The following is a 15,588-nucleotide window of genomic DNA, read 5'->3' on the forward strand; positions in this document are numbered from 1 at the left end:
ACATGCATGTACCTCTTTCAACCCTTTTCATCAAACTCCTTCAATCTGAACCCTTGATCTTGTCTTTGGCTCCAAGAAAGGATTCGAACCCTTGATGATCTTCTGACCTAGAGCCGCTTCTTTCCTTCTATTTTTGCTCCTTCCTATGCGTAGCTCCAGAGGCTATTTTCTTTCTTTGATGAACAAAAATGAAAATGAACTTTTGCAACTAAGATCTTTTTCTCTGGCAAAGGCGGATCCTTTCTTTTCTTGATATGGAGGATTTTGAAGCTCTTCTTCAAAATCTTGCCTTCAATGGCAAAGATCTTGCCATACCTTACTTTAGATCTTCCTTCCTCATAGCCTTTCTTCCATAGGCTTTTCTTGTAACTTCTTTTTCTTCTCTGACTTCTATCTTCTTCTCTGTGTTTAATTGATATGACCGAAAAACAAGAGAGAGGAGAAAGAAGAGACAAAGCTTTTAATGCAATATTAAACCCAATTTAATTTTGAGTTTCGGTTACCTATGCATGCAATCAATTGAATTGAAATTTGAATTCTATTAACCAATGGAGTAGGTAACCTAAGAGTGCATGCTCTATTTCTTTCTTCATCCAATTCGAACCAAGAGTTTTGTTGGTCCAAGAAAATGTTGACTTGAGGTTTGTACTACTTTCTTGGCCCAATTTGTTTCATTTTTTTATTAACATTCAACTATATAGAATGAAATATTTTTGCATGAAGGCTGGACAAACTTTAATCATAGTAAGCTTGAATCAATTTTGGTCCAATCATAAATTTTTTGCACACTTGAACAAAAATATCAAATAAATCATTAGAAACATATAATAATTTAATAATTTTTTAATTAATATTTTAATAATATTTAATCATTATTTCAATTAAATGTAAGTTTCCAAACTCAACGGTTCTGGTCCACCATAATTAACCTTATCTACTGTTCTACTGGATGGAGAAGAATATATAAAACCAAAAGGTACTTTATGATTTTTATTTGGGAATTACTGTTCTTACATAGCTTCTTACTTGTTCATGCAAGGTGGAAAACAGAAGCTTGAGAGTGACTACTGCCAAAAGATTTTAAACATTTAAATCATATGACGTATTCAATGACAACATTATTTCTTTCTTTCAAGATCAAGCGTGATTTTACCCGTTCATACATACCTGTTATTAAAGCTAATTTGTCATTTTATGAATAAGTAAAACGGTGGCGCTAAAAGAGTATCATAATAAATAATAATATAAAAATTTTGGGGCCGATAAATGACTTCAAGACTTGAAATTGTATTTGTTGGCTGCTATAATTTTTGAGACTCTTTCAAAAATGTATTATATATTAAGATATGGCTTCGTGTTAAATGTGAAAGTTGTAATTAGCTTTTCAATTATTACTTTTCTTATAATAATTAATTATGTACAAAAACTATTGATCATGTAAAATGCCTCGGTTATAATGTTATAAACTCAAAAGAAAGGGTTCTACAGTTCTACATACTAAAAAAATCATAACAAAAGCGTTTTATATACTAATTTGCTTAGAATACATCTAAAGTATGCATTATTACCAAATAAGTTTTCGAACAAATATATTAACAGTTTGACCAGATGAGATTAGTTAATTGGGACCAATTTAGCAATGTAGTCTAACCATTATATAATATACTTTGAAAGGATTGAGTAGTTTTTTTAAACTTAAGATCACAAATTCAAGCTGTGAAAATAGTTTATCAAAATTAAATTGCGTATATTATATTCTTTAAGTACGATTTTTCTCTGAATTTTACGTTAATACGAAATATTTATGTATCGAATTGTCTTTTATTATATATTATACTTTCTTTTTTTTTAACCGTTAGTTTTTACTTAAATTGTTCTCTATATACTCACAAACTATAGGCGATATTATTAATGATTATTTTAATTTAATAAGTAAATATTATTTCTTATCTCTAACCATTTGTTCGAAAAATAAAATATCATTTTACAAAAAATATCATTAATTAATTTCTAACTATTCAAATAATTTAATAAGTAAATATCATTTATAGAAATTAATTAAATAAAATATTTTCATAGTTAGAGATCGACTAAAGATTTTTGAATTATAAAAAAATATTTTGTCCATCAAACAAAAAAAATGACACTTATTTAAATGATGAAAAGGATGTATCCGCATTGAGCACATATGCTTTGTGCATATTAGCACGAATTCAATGCTTGAATCGCTGTAACTTGCACGTTTCAAACTTGTTAAAATTGGGTGGGTGCATAAAAGCATAGCCCCATAAAAGGGGCATATAAAACTCCGCATGAAGGGGGAATTAGAAAGTGGAAATGACAAGAAGTTTTTTGGTCAAAGAAAATAGCCAAAAGAAAAGTAGATAAAATCTGCTGTCACATTATAACTCTTAAGAATCAGAACCCACGGCCACCAAATCCCCCTTCCTAAAGTGCTTGACAGCTTCATAGAATGAAAAAAGCATTTTCCACCATAATAATCATACAATTAGGTTTGTATGACTGTCCTCAAGGACACCAATAGTTTATCAAAATTAAAATTAGCTTCATATACAAGATATTCTTGAAATATGGGGAATAAAGTCTCATTTTAGTTCTAAATTTTTAAATATGATTAATTTTAAAATAAAAAAGCATAAAAAATTAATATTTAATTAATTAATTAATATTAATCAATCTTTTAAAAAATTATAAAATTTCTCATTTTTTGAAAGATTTTGAAATTTGGTTTTTTGATTTAGAATTAAAAATTTATAATATAAGATTTATAATTTAATATAAATAAAATTATTTAAAAAATTAATTGATGTTAGTTGAAAAAAATTAACTCCTTAACATTATTTTTTTTCCAAAGATAATAGTAGTATCTTATTCAATAGAGAAATAAATACAACATCCAAAAAACAGGACAAGAAAAAAAAAGATTCACAAATATTTACGAACAGGTAAAATTCTAACATAGAAAAGTAGATAGGAAAAAAATCTTAGGGCACTATGCATAAGACAAAATAGATAGCTCATGGTTCAACTTAAGCGATGTTGCTAGCACTTTTTCCGGAAGTTCCTGGACATGCTCGAAGACTCGCCGATACTTTTTCTTTCAAATATTTCAAGGTATAATCAAAACCAGTCGAGCTTTTTAAGGGCTTGTTCCTTGAAGTCCAGTTTGTAACACCGAATTTCTCGACCAATCAAAGAATAAGGAACATCTATGGTCTGAAATGAGGTAAGCCAAAGGACTCTTCTTCCACACTAGATTAGCATCTCCACATAAAAATAGACCCCGCATGAGTGATTCTGGAGCTGACTTGCAAATTGGACAAGTTACTGGAGTGAATGAAAACTACTGGTGGATGAGAAACATAACATGAAGCTTACCATGGAGGATTTTTCATGCAAAGAGCAAAATCTTGTGAGAGATTTTCAACTTCCATAAATGGCTTTAAACTGGCCTCTGTTGTATGAAGTTCAGACAAAATTTAATGGAGGTATGGTAAAATTGGTAAGCAATCTTATACCCTGATGCAACATCATATGTTTTTGCTCTATTCGTTACTCATTGAATTGTGTCTTCACCTTCTTCTGGAATTATAGAAAGGATTCGTTGAGCAATTTTTGGAGAAAAAAGATTTGAGATTAATACTTGATTCTACTGTTTATTTGATAAAAACAGGTCTTTCACCTATAACAGATGGTGACTATCTGATAGTAGTGCTACAGATGGTGGAACAATGAAGAAATAAAGAGGAGGGAGCCATGATTCACTAAAGATTTTGATATCACCAAAACTTATTTTCTAACTAATATCTTTCTCTATAACTCGTCTCCCTTCAAGAATACTTTGCCAATTCAAAGGTAAGGTTCATATTTATGCTGTAAGGAAAGAATTAAATTTGAAGTATTTACCTTTAAGTATTCTAGAAAGAAGAGAGTTAGATTGAGTCACGATTTTGCAATACTGTTTACTCAAAAGAGACAGGTTTTGAGCCATGAGATCTTTAAAATCAAGTCCGCCTTCTTTTTTAGTTCCAGTCGATCATCTTATCCCAACTAATCACACCATTCGTCTTTCGAAATCTTATTGTCCCATTAGAATTATGTTAGAATACTATGAATTTCATTTAGCAAATTGTTTGGAAATTTAAAACATGACTATATATATATATATAGGTATGGCCTCACCAACTATTCAGAATAATATCTGTCTTCTTCCGTTAAATAACAAATATATTTTTTATTTTTGTGTCCTTTTGAAAATTTTATCTTTAATTGAATTAAAAGATAGTTTTTTTAGAATTATGACAAAAAAAAGTAGACCCAAATATTTATCTTGTATATCTATATAAAAAATATTCAGTTGAATTATTAAAAAGATTTTAATCAACTCTAAAATGTTATTATTAAAGAATATGACTAATTTATTAAGATTAATTCTTTGTCTACTGAAGTTCTTATAAGATTCCAATAATTTTAGAACAGAGTTACGCTATTTTTCGAGGTTTTATCGAATGAAATAGAATTATCAGTGAATATGACTACATCATGCATGATAAATGCCTTATTGGTCATGATGTGTTAAACTGTTTTGTCACATGTTATATATGTTCAAAATCATGACATGTCATGTGTGTTTATCCTTTAGGCGTTATATTACATGATCATGATGATGCGTGTCACTTAACATAATCCGCTAACAAATTTAAGATGAAGAGACTAAAAGAATCATAAATAACATAAGATTAAATATTTAATTATTAGCTCAACTTCCAAGTATCTTAAAGCATTTGATAAAATGCGGTCACTATTTCATATCATAAATACAAGTATTTTGGTTAATTAAATCTAATTAAATTACTATAAATTTAGTAAAAGAAGATGTGTATGTTTATCGCATAGTTTTTTTGTTGCTGTGATTTTTAACAAAAAAAATTATTATAAAGTACACAAATTTTATTATAAAACATAAATTTTAATATACAATACAAAAAAATTTATATATAATACAAAAATCTATTTGATATAACAAATTTTTTTGTTATGTATCAATTTTTTATATTATGTAGTAAAATTTTGTATTTAATATCTTTAATAAACATAGAAGAAACATAGAAGAAGTAGTAGTAGCGACAACCACAACAACACTAACGACAATGATATTAAAGAAAAAAACACACAAAAAAAGATAATAAAAGAAGATGAGAAGAAAAAAAAAAAAACGCACGACACTTAATTAGAGACTTGATTTAAAAAACATTTGAACCACTAATTTTATTGTTATTTCACCGTCCATTATAAAACTTAATCAATTCTTTTTTTTATTTTGGTAATTCAAAACTTAATCAATTTTAACTAAAATAACTACCTATATAATCCCTCCCCTTCAGATCCGGCCCACCAAAAATATAAATAAATAGTCATAAAGGAATTATCCCAAGGAACAATCTTATTGAGCCTGAAGATGAAGATGAATTTAAGTTCCAAATTCAAAGTTCGGTTTAAAGGAAAGTCAAGATTCAAAAGGTGGCTTTACTCATTGCCAGAAATTAAGCCTGAAACCTAGTACGAAGATATTAGGTTTGATGATGATACTTATCTTCATCTAGTGGTTCTGCATTTGACTCTTGGCCCTATCCCTTTCCACACGTACATACATTCATTCGTTCGTTCAATCATCAGCTTCGTTCTTTTGATTCTTTTCACTGTTTTGGTAGAATCTTCCTACCTTGCAATGCCATGCTATGCCTTTATTACTTCAATTGATCTTAATTTTTTCAACCTTATCAAACCATAGGTTCGTTAGATTATATATATGGGTAAAAAAGTCAAGTGTTGTACAATTAATCTCTATTTAAACTTTGTAGATTAATGGATGATTGTCGTAACAAATCGATTGAATTGAATCAAAACTCTTGAATTCGTGATTTATATATCCAACAAAATATGCCATAATTCTTTCTTCTTGTGGCAATGCACCAACTCACAGAAACATGGATGACTAGGAATACTCGCATCCTTTTACACGTGAACGTTTGCAATATTCTATTAATCAAATCCTATTGTCATACAATCTTATCCATAACAAAAAGTAAGTTTCTTAATACCACAATATATTAGTCCAATTTACCCACACAGATGAATTAAAATTAAACCTCTAAACCGTGTATTTTTTAGAATTAAAAAAAAAAGTGTTAGGAGACCAGCAAATTTTATTTGTAATTTATAGCCATCAATTAATTATCATTGGTATTTTTAATAGTGTGAAATTTCATCCAATAGTGTAAAATTACTCATTTTTTTTGTTGGTTAAGTGTTAACCAAATTTTAATAAAAGTACTGTACTAAGACTTTTTTAAAAAAAAATTAAACACAATATTACACTATTTAACACTATAGCCAATATTTAATATAATAAAAAATCAAAATTTAAAAAAAATAAAAACATCTAAAATTTAATAAAAAATTCTAAATTTAAATTTAACAAAAATTATACTTATTTATGTAGCAATTTATTATAATATTAACTAAAATTAATTATTATAATATTAATTTTTTAATATAATTCAAAATAAAATAATCTAAAATCATATTTAAATATTGTCAATGACAATGACAATGACAATATATGGAGTAAGAGCACTTTTAATATACCGTAACTGAATTAATTTAAAATTAAATTTTTTATTAAGTATAATCTTTTAAAATGATATTAATATCAATAAAAAATAATATTATTTGAAAAAAAATAATAAAATATTACTATTTGTGTAATATTATAATATTGTTAAATTGAAAAAAAAAACAAAATATTATTATTTATGATGCACGGAAATTGACATGGACACAGAACATACACGACACGAGATACGTCGATATGTAGATTTTAAAATTTTACAAGACACGAGGATTTGATAAATCGTAATGATATTTTGATATTTTATTGATATTCAAATATAAATTAATTTTAATACCTTATTTTAATTATATTAAGTATTTAAAATATTTTTTATTTTAATAAATAATAATAATATATACTATATCTAAATTTATTTCAAAAATATATATTAAAAATAAGATTGAGCACACTGATATGTACTAATATTTAGATATGTTTAAATGTATCTAAATATTTTTTTATTTTTTATTAAGAGACACAATAGATACGCATATCAAATAGTAAATGTCATATACACACAGACACAAAGCGAAATCTCCATACTTTATAAATGATCACACATTATCACACATTGAATCGCAAATTAATTTTTAAGATACATAATGTACCATTTTGTAAAACTCAAAATAAAACTAAACTAAAACTATGCATTGAAAATACTCTTATAGAATAGTCCTATCCCATGAACACGAATTGAGTTTGTGGCTACCAATGTTGTGGTTATTAGCTAAAAAGACCACACCAAACATTTGAAAAGCAACCTAACATTGGAATTGTAAACAATTGTATATTAATTGATGCTAAATCTTCCAAAGTACAAAACGTGATTCATGTGGCTCACACCACGGCCGGTGCAGCCAAAAATTGTGTACATCTTCAAACTAATTAAAATTCCAAAGACTAGTAATTTAGTGCAATCACAATTTTTCCCCCCTTTTTTTCCACCTTTGGATGCATTGAATTCTTTTTTTCTCCACTCTATCTCCAGCCGAAAAAGAGGACCACCAAGAAAGAAAATTACAACCCAACCCTTTTCTCAATGCAAGACATTTCTTTCTTGGAATCTTGCAAAAGAATCCCTATTTACACCCCCCAATTGCACCTCAACAAATAGTCAAAAATTCAATACACTTTCTTTTAGTTATTTAACATCTAGTCCCTCACCCTGGTTCATTGCCTGAACCCGAACCCAACCGGTTGAACCGAGTACCTACTAAACCCGTAAGGATCTAATTGGTTTGAGAATGCTTGTGTGAAGTCATTCGGGTTCGGTCCCTGCTGAAAGAATGCGGATTGAGTCTTCACACCGCTCTGAACCTCCTCTTCTATCTTTGCTGGCACCAAATTGGAATCCACGTGGCACACTGAAGGGACAAAGAGGTCATTTCCGTAGTTAACAATCCCCTGCTGGGCCTGGCCCAAATCGTTCAGAATCCCCGGCCCGGAAGCCCAGTCCAAGAAACTACCGGTGCCGGCTACGAGACCCTGTTGCTGTTGCTGTTGGAGTAGGCCGACCTTGGTGTCTTCTTGGTGATGGCGCTGCTGCTGCAGCGCTCTTAAGGAGTTGACACGTGGCAAGGCGAAGCAACGGTCGTCGATCTCCGGCAGGGACTCGAGCACCTCGTCGAGGTGGGAGGAAGAGGAGTTTGAAGAAGATCCGTTGCTGTATTGCGTGGCATATTGCTCGCTACTCGAAACGACGCCGTTTGGTACCTTCTGCTGTGCGCTTGAATTCTTCTTGTATATCCGGCACAGAACCCAATCGTCAAGCTGCATAACAATACAACAATTAATTTTCAGTTTCACTTTCATGCTTTTACAAATTTAATTAATTTTTTATATTAAATAAAAATGTTAATCAATTACCTTGGTGCTCCCGTTCTTACGGGTAGAGTCTAGGAGGCGATACTCGTGCATGATCCAGTTTGTTTTGGTGCCTTTGGGTGCCTTACCAATGTAGAAAACCAGAGCTTTCTTGATACCAACTTTCCTTCCTTCGGTCGTGATAGTCTTATCGGTCCCGGTGGCTTTCCAGTAACCCGACCCGGCTACCCGATTGGGTCGCGAACCATTCGGATACTTCCTATCCCTCGGACTAAAGAAGTACCATTCTTTCTCGCCGAAAATTGCCTTACCTGCACCATGAAAACACAATTACACCGTAAGAAACATTGTCCAGAGATTAGAACTTAGAATATAATAACTAAGAGGGAAGATATAGTTAGCTGATTACTTGGAAGAACCCAAGGGTCGAACTTATACAAATCAATTTCGCCAATGATTTCCAGGGAGAAATGGTGGCCAGCAACCTTGCGGCACAGATACTGAACGAGAAGCTCCTCGTCCGTCGGATAAAATCGGAAACCCGGCGGTAAACTCAATTGCGAGAGAGGGTCTTTCTCTTGAATTCCCATTTTGTTTTAATCTTCTTCAGATAATCAAAAAGCTAGATTCTCGAAAATCAGACCGTAGTAAATCTCCTCTTCTTTTTTTTTCTCCTTTTTTCTTTTCTTTTTCAGTAACTGGAAAACAGAGGGAGGTATTTATAGGGAAGACAGGAGAAAGAGATAAGTACGGTAATGTTGGGGTGTGGGGACCACTTGAGTTACTGTCCTGTCAGATTGCGCCACGTACCCTCTACTCATAAAGCATTCTCTGCGGCCGACCTTATCTGTTACCGGTACGGTTCAATCGTTTCGGTGGGTGCATTGTATTGGATTTTCTGTCACAACGTAAAATAAAGTTTAATAAAATAAAAAGTGAAAATATAAAAGTACCAATATTTCTTTCACACCTATATACTGTTACACACGTCACTACCTCAGTTTGATTTGATTTATATTTTTTTTTCTTAACAAAATTTCTGTTACTAGAAAATGTTTTATAATTATTATATCATGATGAATTACATTTTTTGATAATGCAAGGTGATGTCAACACGTGAAATGGATATTTAGTAGTAACGTGAAGAAAGAAGAAGAATATCCGAAGAACAATTAAGAAATAAATTCATATTTTATATACGTTTTGATAAATACCGGCGATAATGATGATGATGATTCATGCTTTTGAAATTGAAAGCTGAAGCCGTATAATTTTCTAGTGGTGACTAGTGTTGTAAAAATCTAAGGGTTGAATTCAAACTTTCTATATATATGTGTGGCACACGTAAGTATGAGATCGTGCTTAGAACTCATTTCTTTAGAAATGAGCAGAAAAAGAAAAAACACTAAACAAGTTCACAATTAAGTAACTAGTTAATTAGTCACTGTATTGAGTTGAATAACAAGAATATAACTATTTTAAAATATATCATAGACTATCTTATTTGATGACACATTCTCAGTAATTATTATTTCTTAACGCATAAAAAAAAAGTTGCATTGCCTTTGGTAATTGGCACAATATATACGCTTTAATCAATTTTTTAATAAAATCGTTTAACCATATATGCCAGCACAACAAAAACAACCACCCATTCCCCCACATAATAAAAAGCATGAACCATACATGTACATATAATTTTTTTCTCTTTTTCATTTTAATACCTGCCTAGTAATAATATAAAAAAAATAATCTTCGAGATCATTCCGACACGTGTAAATCCAGGAGGGGTGTTCTAGAAGCATGATTTTGCTATCCAGTTTCTGACACTCTCGAGATCTGGGAGCGAATTCTTCCACAGAAATCTTTGTCTGTCAGATCAACTTATTTTATTTTTAATTTTAATTTAACATCCCAATAATTAGGAGTAGTATAATTGTTGGGCAATTTACCAAATTAAAATGATTGGATGTAAGCTTTACCAAATTACAACAATTGGAATTTGGTTACCATTTTGCGTTGAATCAATTTATATAGAAACCGTGGGAGCCAACCACGGATTCCAAATGCACATAAACCGTGGGAGGTAGGGAGGTTTTATGATCAAACCATTTTGTATGTAAACCGTGGTAGGCAGCCACGGTTTACGTGAAGAGAATGTGAAGCATAAACCGTGGTAGGCAGCCACGGTTTATGAGTAAATGCTTTCGAACATAAAACCCTAAAGGCAGCCACGGTTTATGAGTGAGTAGTATAAATAGCAAAGCCGTGGCTGGTGAGGGCGGATCATTTGTGAGTTTTGTGAGTGAGGGGAAGGTTGGTGGGTGAGAGGGGAAAAAAAATTTTTTTTGTTAAGTTGCTGGTTTGAGAAGTTGAACCGGTTTAGTGGAGAACCGATGGAAGAAGAAGACCGGATGTACCGGTTAAACCGCGTTGCGCATGTGGCTGGATTTATCGACCAAGAGGTTGGTTAAACCGGCTTTTTATTATTATTTTTGGTTTAATGTTCTTATCATTAATGGTAAATGTTAAATTAATATTTTAACAGTTATAATAGAATTTTTTGCTGTTATCATGATAGTGAGTATTTTATATTTATTGAATTTGTAATTTATATTGTTGGCAGAAATAATTTTTTAGGTTTACGTGTTAGTAGTATTGTTAGTGTTATTTTCTCTATTGTTGTTATGCTTAGGGTTTTTTATTGATATTACTGTAAATTGTTGCTGTTGTTGTCTGTTGAGAGTTCGCTATCTTTCTTTTTACAGCCTGTTAGGGTTATTAGTGGTGTGAGAAGACAACAGAATATGCCTTTACACGAGCGTATCATACCGTATCTAGAGACGGCAGGCTTATATCACTTGGCTAGGCTGAACAGTCAGTGGTTCTGGGTTGATGAGCCTCTACTTAGCGCATTCATTGAGAGGTGGCGTCCTGAGACCCACACATTTCACATGCCCTTTGGGGAGTGTACGGTCACCTTGGAGGACGTGGCCTATCAGCTGGGTTTACCGATTGATGGTGAGCCTGTGAGTGGGTGCCTTAGTGAGTTTGAGAATTTCATGGAAAATGGAAGACCGGCATGGGTGTGGTTCCGTGAGCTGTTTGGGGAGTTACCTCCGCAGAATAAAGTGAAGCAGATGACAGTGTGCTACACATGGTTCCATGAGCGGTTTCGGGTTTTGCCAGCAGATGCTACTGAGGACATCGTGCGTATATACGCGAGGGCCTATATTATGATGCTGTTGTCATCTCAGCTGTTTGCGGACAAGAACGCCAACCGTGTCCACCTTCGCTGGTTGCCTTATGTGGCATCGTTGGATGACTTGGGTAGATATAGCTGGGGCTCGGCCGCGCTGGCGTGGTTGTACAGATGTCTTTGTCGTGGAACAAACAGAAATGTTGTCAACTTGGCTGGGCCACTTCAGCTTCTACAGTCTTGGATCTTCTGGAGATTTCCTTGTCTGAGGCCAAGTGATTTCAACGGATTCGGGTTTCCACTTGCATCCAGGTAAAGAAATATGATGCTAGAGTTTGAAATTGTTCATTTACATGTCCCATTAGATGTTATGACATTCTTTTAATTGAACTTGTAGGTGGGCTCAGTATCTACCGAGGAACGATGCAGTAGATCAGAGAGTGGTGGCTGCACGCCTTTCTTTGGATAGATTGCGTGTGCATGATGTGAGTAATTTACTTGTAGTTCATTCAGTTTTATTTTGCCTGTTATAGAATTTGTTTTACGTAAAGTTTCATTACGTGATATAGATCGTGTGGGAGCCCTATTCCACTCCGGATGTCGCAGCTATTGTTCATCCAGAGATACTACTAGACCAGCACCGCAGGCTATGGACGGCAGTTACCAGTCTCATTTATTTTGCTGCGATTGAGTGGCACCAGGTGGATAGGGTTATGCCTCAGTTCGGCGGGGTTCAGCATCTCCCTCGTTTGCCGCTTAACATAGACTGGCTTCATGCGAAGGACGGCAGGGGTGGAGATAGGTGTTTCCCCTCATATTATCGGGAGTGGCATGAGTATTGGCAGGCTCGGCATGCCTCAGTTTTACCCGTTGACCGAGTTGCTGATCCTGGGCCATCAGCTGAGTACCTGGACTGGTGGTGTCGTGTGGCGCACCGATTTCTATCCCCAGAGGTTGCATTTCAGGATCCCAGGCCTATTGTGTTGACTGAGGAGGCTCGTCATAGAGGGTCATCGCAGGCACCTCCTATGGTGCAGGTTGTCGACAGACCGGACAACCGCCGCGTGGACAGGCGTAGGCGTATCGGCACACGTACTACGGATCGAGAGTGGCGATGGCTGGCCGACCAGTTAGATGAGGGGCAGGGTGTTGGTGGTCAGGGAGGTGATATTGATCATCGTGTTCCGAGACGTAGGGCCAGACGACATGGTCAGCGGGATGGTGGTGGACGTGCCCGTGGTAGAGCACCATCTGGAGAGTATCACAGTGGTCAGGATGTTGTTGGTGAGGACATTGGTGGTGTGGGCACAGGGATGGATCAGGGTACGTACGAGGTGGGGGGTTCTTCTCAGATGTTCGCCGACTTTACTACGGCGGCCGTCGGCATGGACATTGATGATCCTGTGAGTCAGTCAGAGTTCTTCAGAGATATAGCAGACATCTTGGGAGGGGATGATGGCACTCATTATAGGCCACAGATGGATGAGGGACATTCACAGTTTGCCGAGCACCAGCCACATGTTCAGGATGTACAGCCAGGTTTGCCGGTTGACCTGAACGAGCCTGCGCCTTCACCGTTGGACCCATGGTTCGCGTTGGGAGGTACCCCAGCTTCGGCTTTCAGCGTAGTTCCGCCACAGGCACAGGTGGCACAGGTGGATGAGAGACCACGGAGGGCTCGTCGTGCTCCTTTATGCGGCACTGGAGGTCACCTTATTGGTGAGTTGCAGGATGACGACAGTGACACGATCGAGGACTCTGATTAGTTAGCTATGTATGTCCCATTTGTCTATGTCCTTTCTTTCCTTATGTACTTGGATTAATGTTTAAACATTTGTTATGCTTTCTGGTGTGGTATCTTAAATTGATGTATCCTACTATTAAGTATGATTAATGATGTAGTCGTTTCTAATTTATTTGTCTAAACAATACAACGACATTAACACTAAATTAGGCTTTCTTAATATACCAAGTCAAGAAACAAATATTCTTACAGGACGATACATAAACATGTGAATAACAACAATGCTACTTATAAGACTGAAATTAAACATACATTGATAACCCAGCATCAACCTAAATAATACAACCTAATGATCCCCGCCAGCAGTATCTCTTCGCTGGCCACAGTTCCTCCGCGTGTGACCTGGCTGTCGACAGAGCCCACAGCGCTTGGGCTGGTTCTCAGCAGATCGATCCATGGGACCACGGATCCTAGTTGCCTTCGGCCGACCTTCCCTGGCTCGCCTCATGTTAGGATCAGGAATGATAGTAGGCCCGGCATATGGTGGCCATAGCCCTTCTGGTATGGGCGGGACAAACCCGTTACTGTAAACTTTGAACACCTCACTCATACGATACACCTCATGCACATATGCTGCCCAATTAAGCCGGGAGTGGGCGCAACAAGCAATGGCGTGACAGCATGGATAATGGAGGGCCTGAAAGTACCCACAATCACATGTGTGATCCTTCAGCGAGACCCTGTAGCTACCCAAGGAGAAGTTTCCAGTCGGTGTAGTCTCAGCAACCGTGTACTCCGACTGGTGCCTGTCGTACAACGTGACGGTGAAGCACCTTGACTCTCTTATGTTCCTTTCAATACCCTTGACGAATGCCTGACAAAACTCTTGTCCAGCTCCAAGTTGCGCCTCTGCTGTTTGTCCCCGGATAACGAATAGCTCAGCAAGCCTTCCGTATGTGGACTTAACCAACGACGTGACCGGGAGGTTGCGAGTTCCCTTCAAGACGGAGTTCACACATTCACTGATGTTTGTTGTCATGTGCCCGAACCGTCTACCGCTATCCTGGTGTTGCGTCCACTTCTCATACTCCATCCGGTTCGCCCAATCACACATTGCCGGATTCTCTGTACGCATGATGTCGAACCAGTAATAGAACTCTGCCTCAGTTTTTGCGTACGCAGCATTAACCAGCATTCTTCTCGCATCTTTACCTTTGAAAGAAAGGCTGAAATTTGCTGCCACATGGCGGATACAGTACGCCCGATAAGCACGTGGGGGCAACCAACCATTCACGGGATCCTCTAGTGCAGACTTGATACCGTTGTGCCTATCCGAGATAACAAGGATACCCTCCTGTGGAGTCACGTGCCTTCTCAAGTTGGACAAGAAAAATGCCCATGACTCGGCATTTTCTCCCTCCACAAGGGCGAATGCTATGGGGAGGATGTTTGAGTTCCCATCCTGTGCAATCGCCAGCAGTAAGGTGCCTCCATATTTGCCGTACAAGTGGGTACCATCAATACTCACAAGCGGCTTGCAATGTTGGAAGGCCTCAACGCAAGGTGGAAATGTCCAGAACAGACGGTGAAAGTACACTGTTGACTCATCAATCTGGTCCCCAACTATAACAGGAGACGTCTGCAACACAGTAACTGTCCCGGGCATCGTCAACTCCACGCCTAGCATCCAACGTGGCAATTCGGCATAAGACTCTTCCCAGTCTCCATATATTTGTGCAACTGCCTTCTGTTTTGCTTTCCAAACCTTCCGGTAACTGGGTTTGAAGCCGTAATCAGCTTCAGTCGCTTGTTGCAAGACCTTGATCGGTACTGCAGCATCCGCACTAACCAACGGAAAAATCCTCGCACAGATAACGTGGTAATCAAGCTGACGGTGATCACTGGAAACAGATGTTGCTAAGCAAGTGTGCGGACCGTTGTACCTCCTAACCTCCCAAGTTCCCTTCCGTGCACGGAGCGAAATCCGAATCAGCCAACTACAACTTTTGCCGAAATCCTTGCACCTTCCATGATACTTCAAATGGTCCGATTCCATCACTCGGTACTCAACACCTCGACGGATGCTGTAGTCCTTCACACTAAGAATAGCTTCTTCTTTACTCTGGA

The 15,588-nt window shown here is 36.0% G+C and overlaps 2 protein-coding genes across 2 annotated transcripts; one reads left to right on the forward strand and one right to left on the reverse strand.

Annotated features, from left to right (window-relative positions):
* Positions 1–7,461: 7,461 nt before the first annotated feature.
* On the reverse strand, positions 7,462–9,463 carry LOC112770679 (NAC domain-containing protein 72). Its single transcript, XM_025815019.3, has 3 exons — positions 8,928–9,463; positions 8,561–8,829; positions 7,462–8,464 (listed from the first exon to the last, which is right to left on the reverse strand). The coding sequence occupies exons 1-3, from the start codon at positions 9,106–9,108 to the stop codon at positions 7,865–7,867; spliced, it is 1,050 nt and encodes a 349-aa protein (XP_025670804.1). The 5' UTR covers positions 9,109–9,463; the 3' UTR covers positions 7,462–7,864.
* Positions 9,464–10,914: 1,451 nt separating this feature from the next.
* Positions 10,915–13,494, forward strand: LOC140181301 (serine/threonine-protein phosphatase 7 long form homolog). Its single transcript, XM_072224837.1, has 4 exons — positions 10,915–10,983; positions 11,287–12,029; positions 12,115–12,202; positions 12,287–13,494. Exons 1-4 carry the CDS (start codon positions 10,915–10,917, stop codon positions 13,481–13,483), a joined length of 2,097 nt encoding a protein of 698 aa, XP_072080938.1. The 3' UTR covers positions 13,484–13,494.
* Positions 13,495–15,588: the final 2,094 nt, after the last annotated feature.

The sequence above is a fragment of the Arachis hypogaea genome, chromosome 18 (genome assembly GCF_003086295.3).
Source record: "Arachis hypogaea cultivar Tifrunner chromosome 18, arahy.Tifrunner.gnm2.J5K5, whole genome shotgun sequence".
Taxonomy (NCBI): domain Eukaryota; kingdom Viridiplantae; phylum Streptophyta; class Magnoliopsida; order Fabales; family Fabaceae; genus Arachis; species Arachis hypogaea.

Excerpts from the sequence above, each read along its gene's own strand:
- LOC112770679 (XM_025815019.3), bottom strand. The coding sequence starts at position 9,108 with ATGGGAATTCAAGAGAAAGACCCTCTCTCGCAATTGAGTTTACCGCCG. Across the intron at positions 8,830-8,927 it reads CGACCCTTGGGTTCTTCCAA|GTAAGGCAATTTTCGGCGAG; the intron begins GTAATCAGCTAA and ends TTCATGGTGCAG. Across the intron at positions 8,465-8,560 it reads GTAAGAACGGGAGCACCAAG|CTTGACGATTGGGTTCTGTG; the intron begins GTAATTGATTAA and ends ATTGTTATGCAG.
- LOC140181301 (XM_072224837.1), top strand. The coding sequence starts at position 10,915 with ATGGAAGAAGAAGACCGGATGTACCGGTTAAACCGCGTTGCGCATGTG. Across the intron at positions 12,030-12,114 it reads GGGTTTCCACTTGCATCCAG|GTGGGCTCAGTATCTACCGA; the intron begins GTAAAGAAATAT and ends TTGAACTTGTAG. Across the intron at positions 12,203-12,286 it reads ATAGATTGCGTGTGCATGAT|ATCGTGTGGGAGCCCTATTC; the intron begins GTGAGTAATTTA and ends TACGTGATATAG.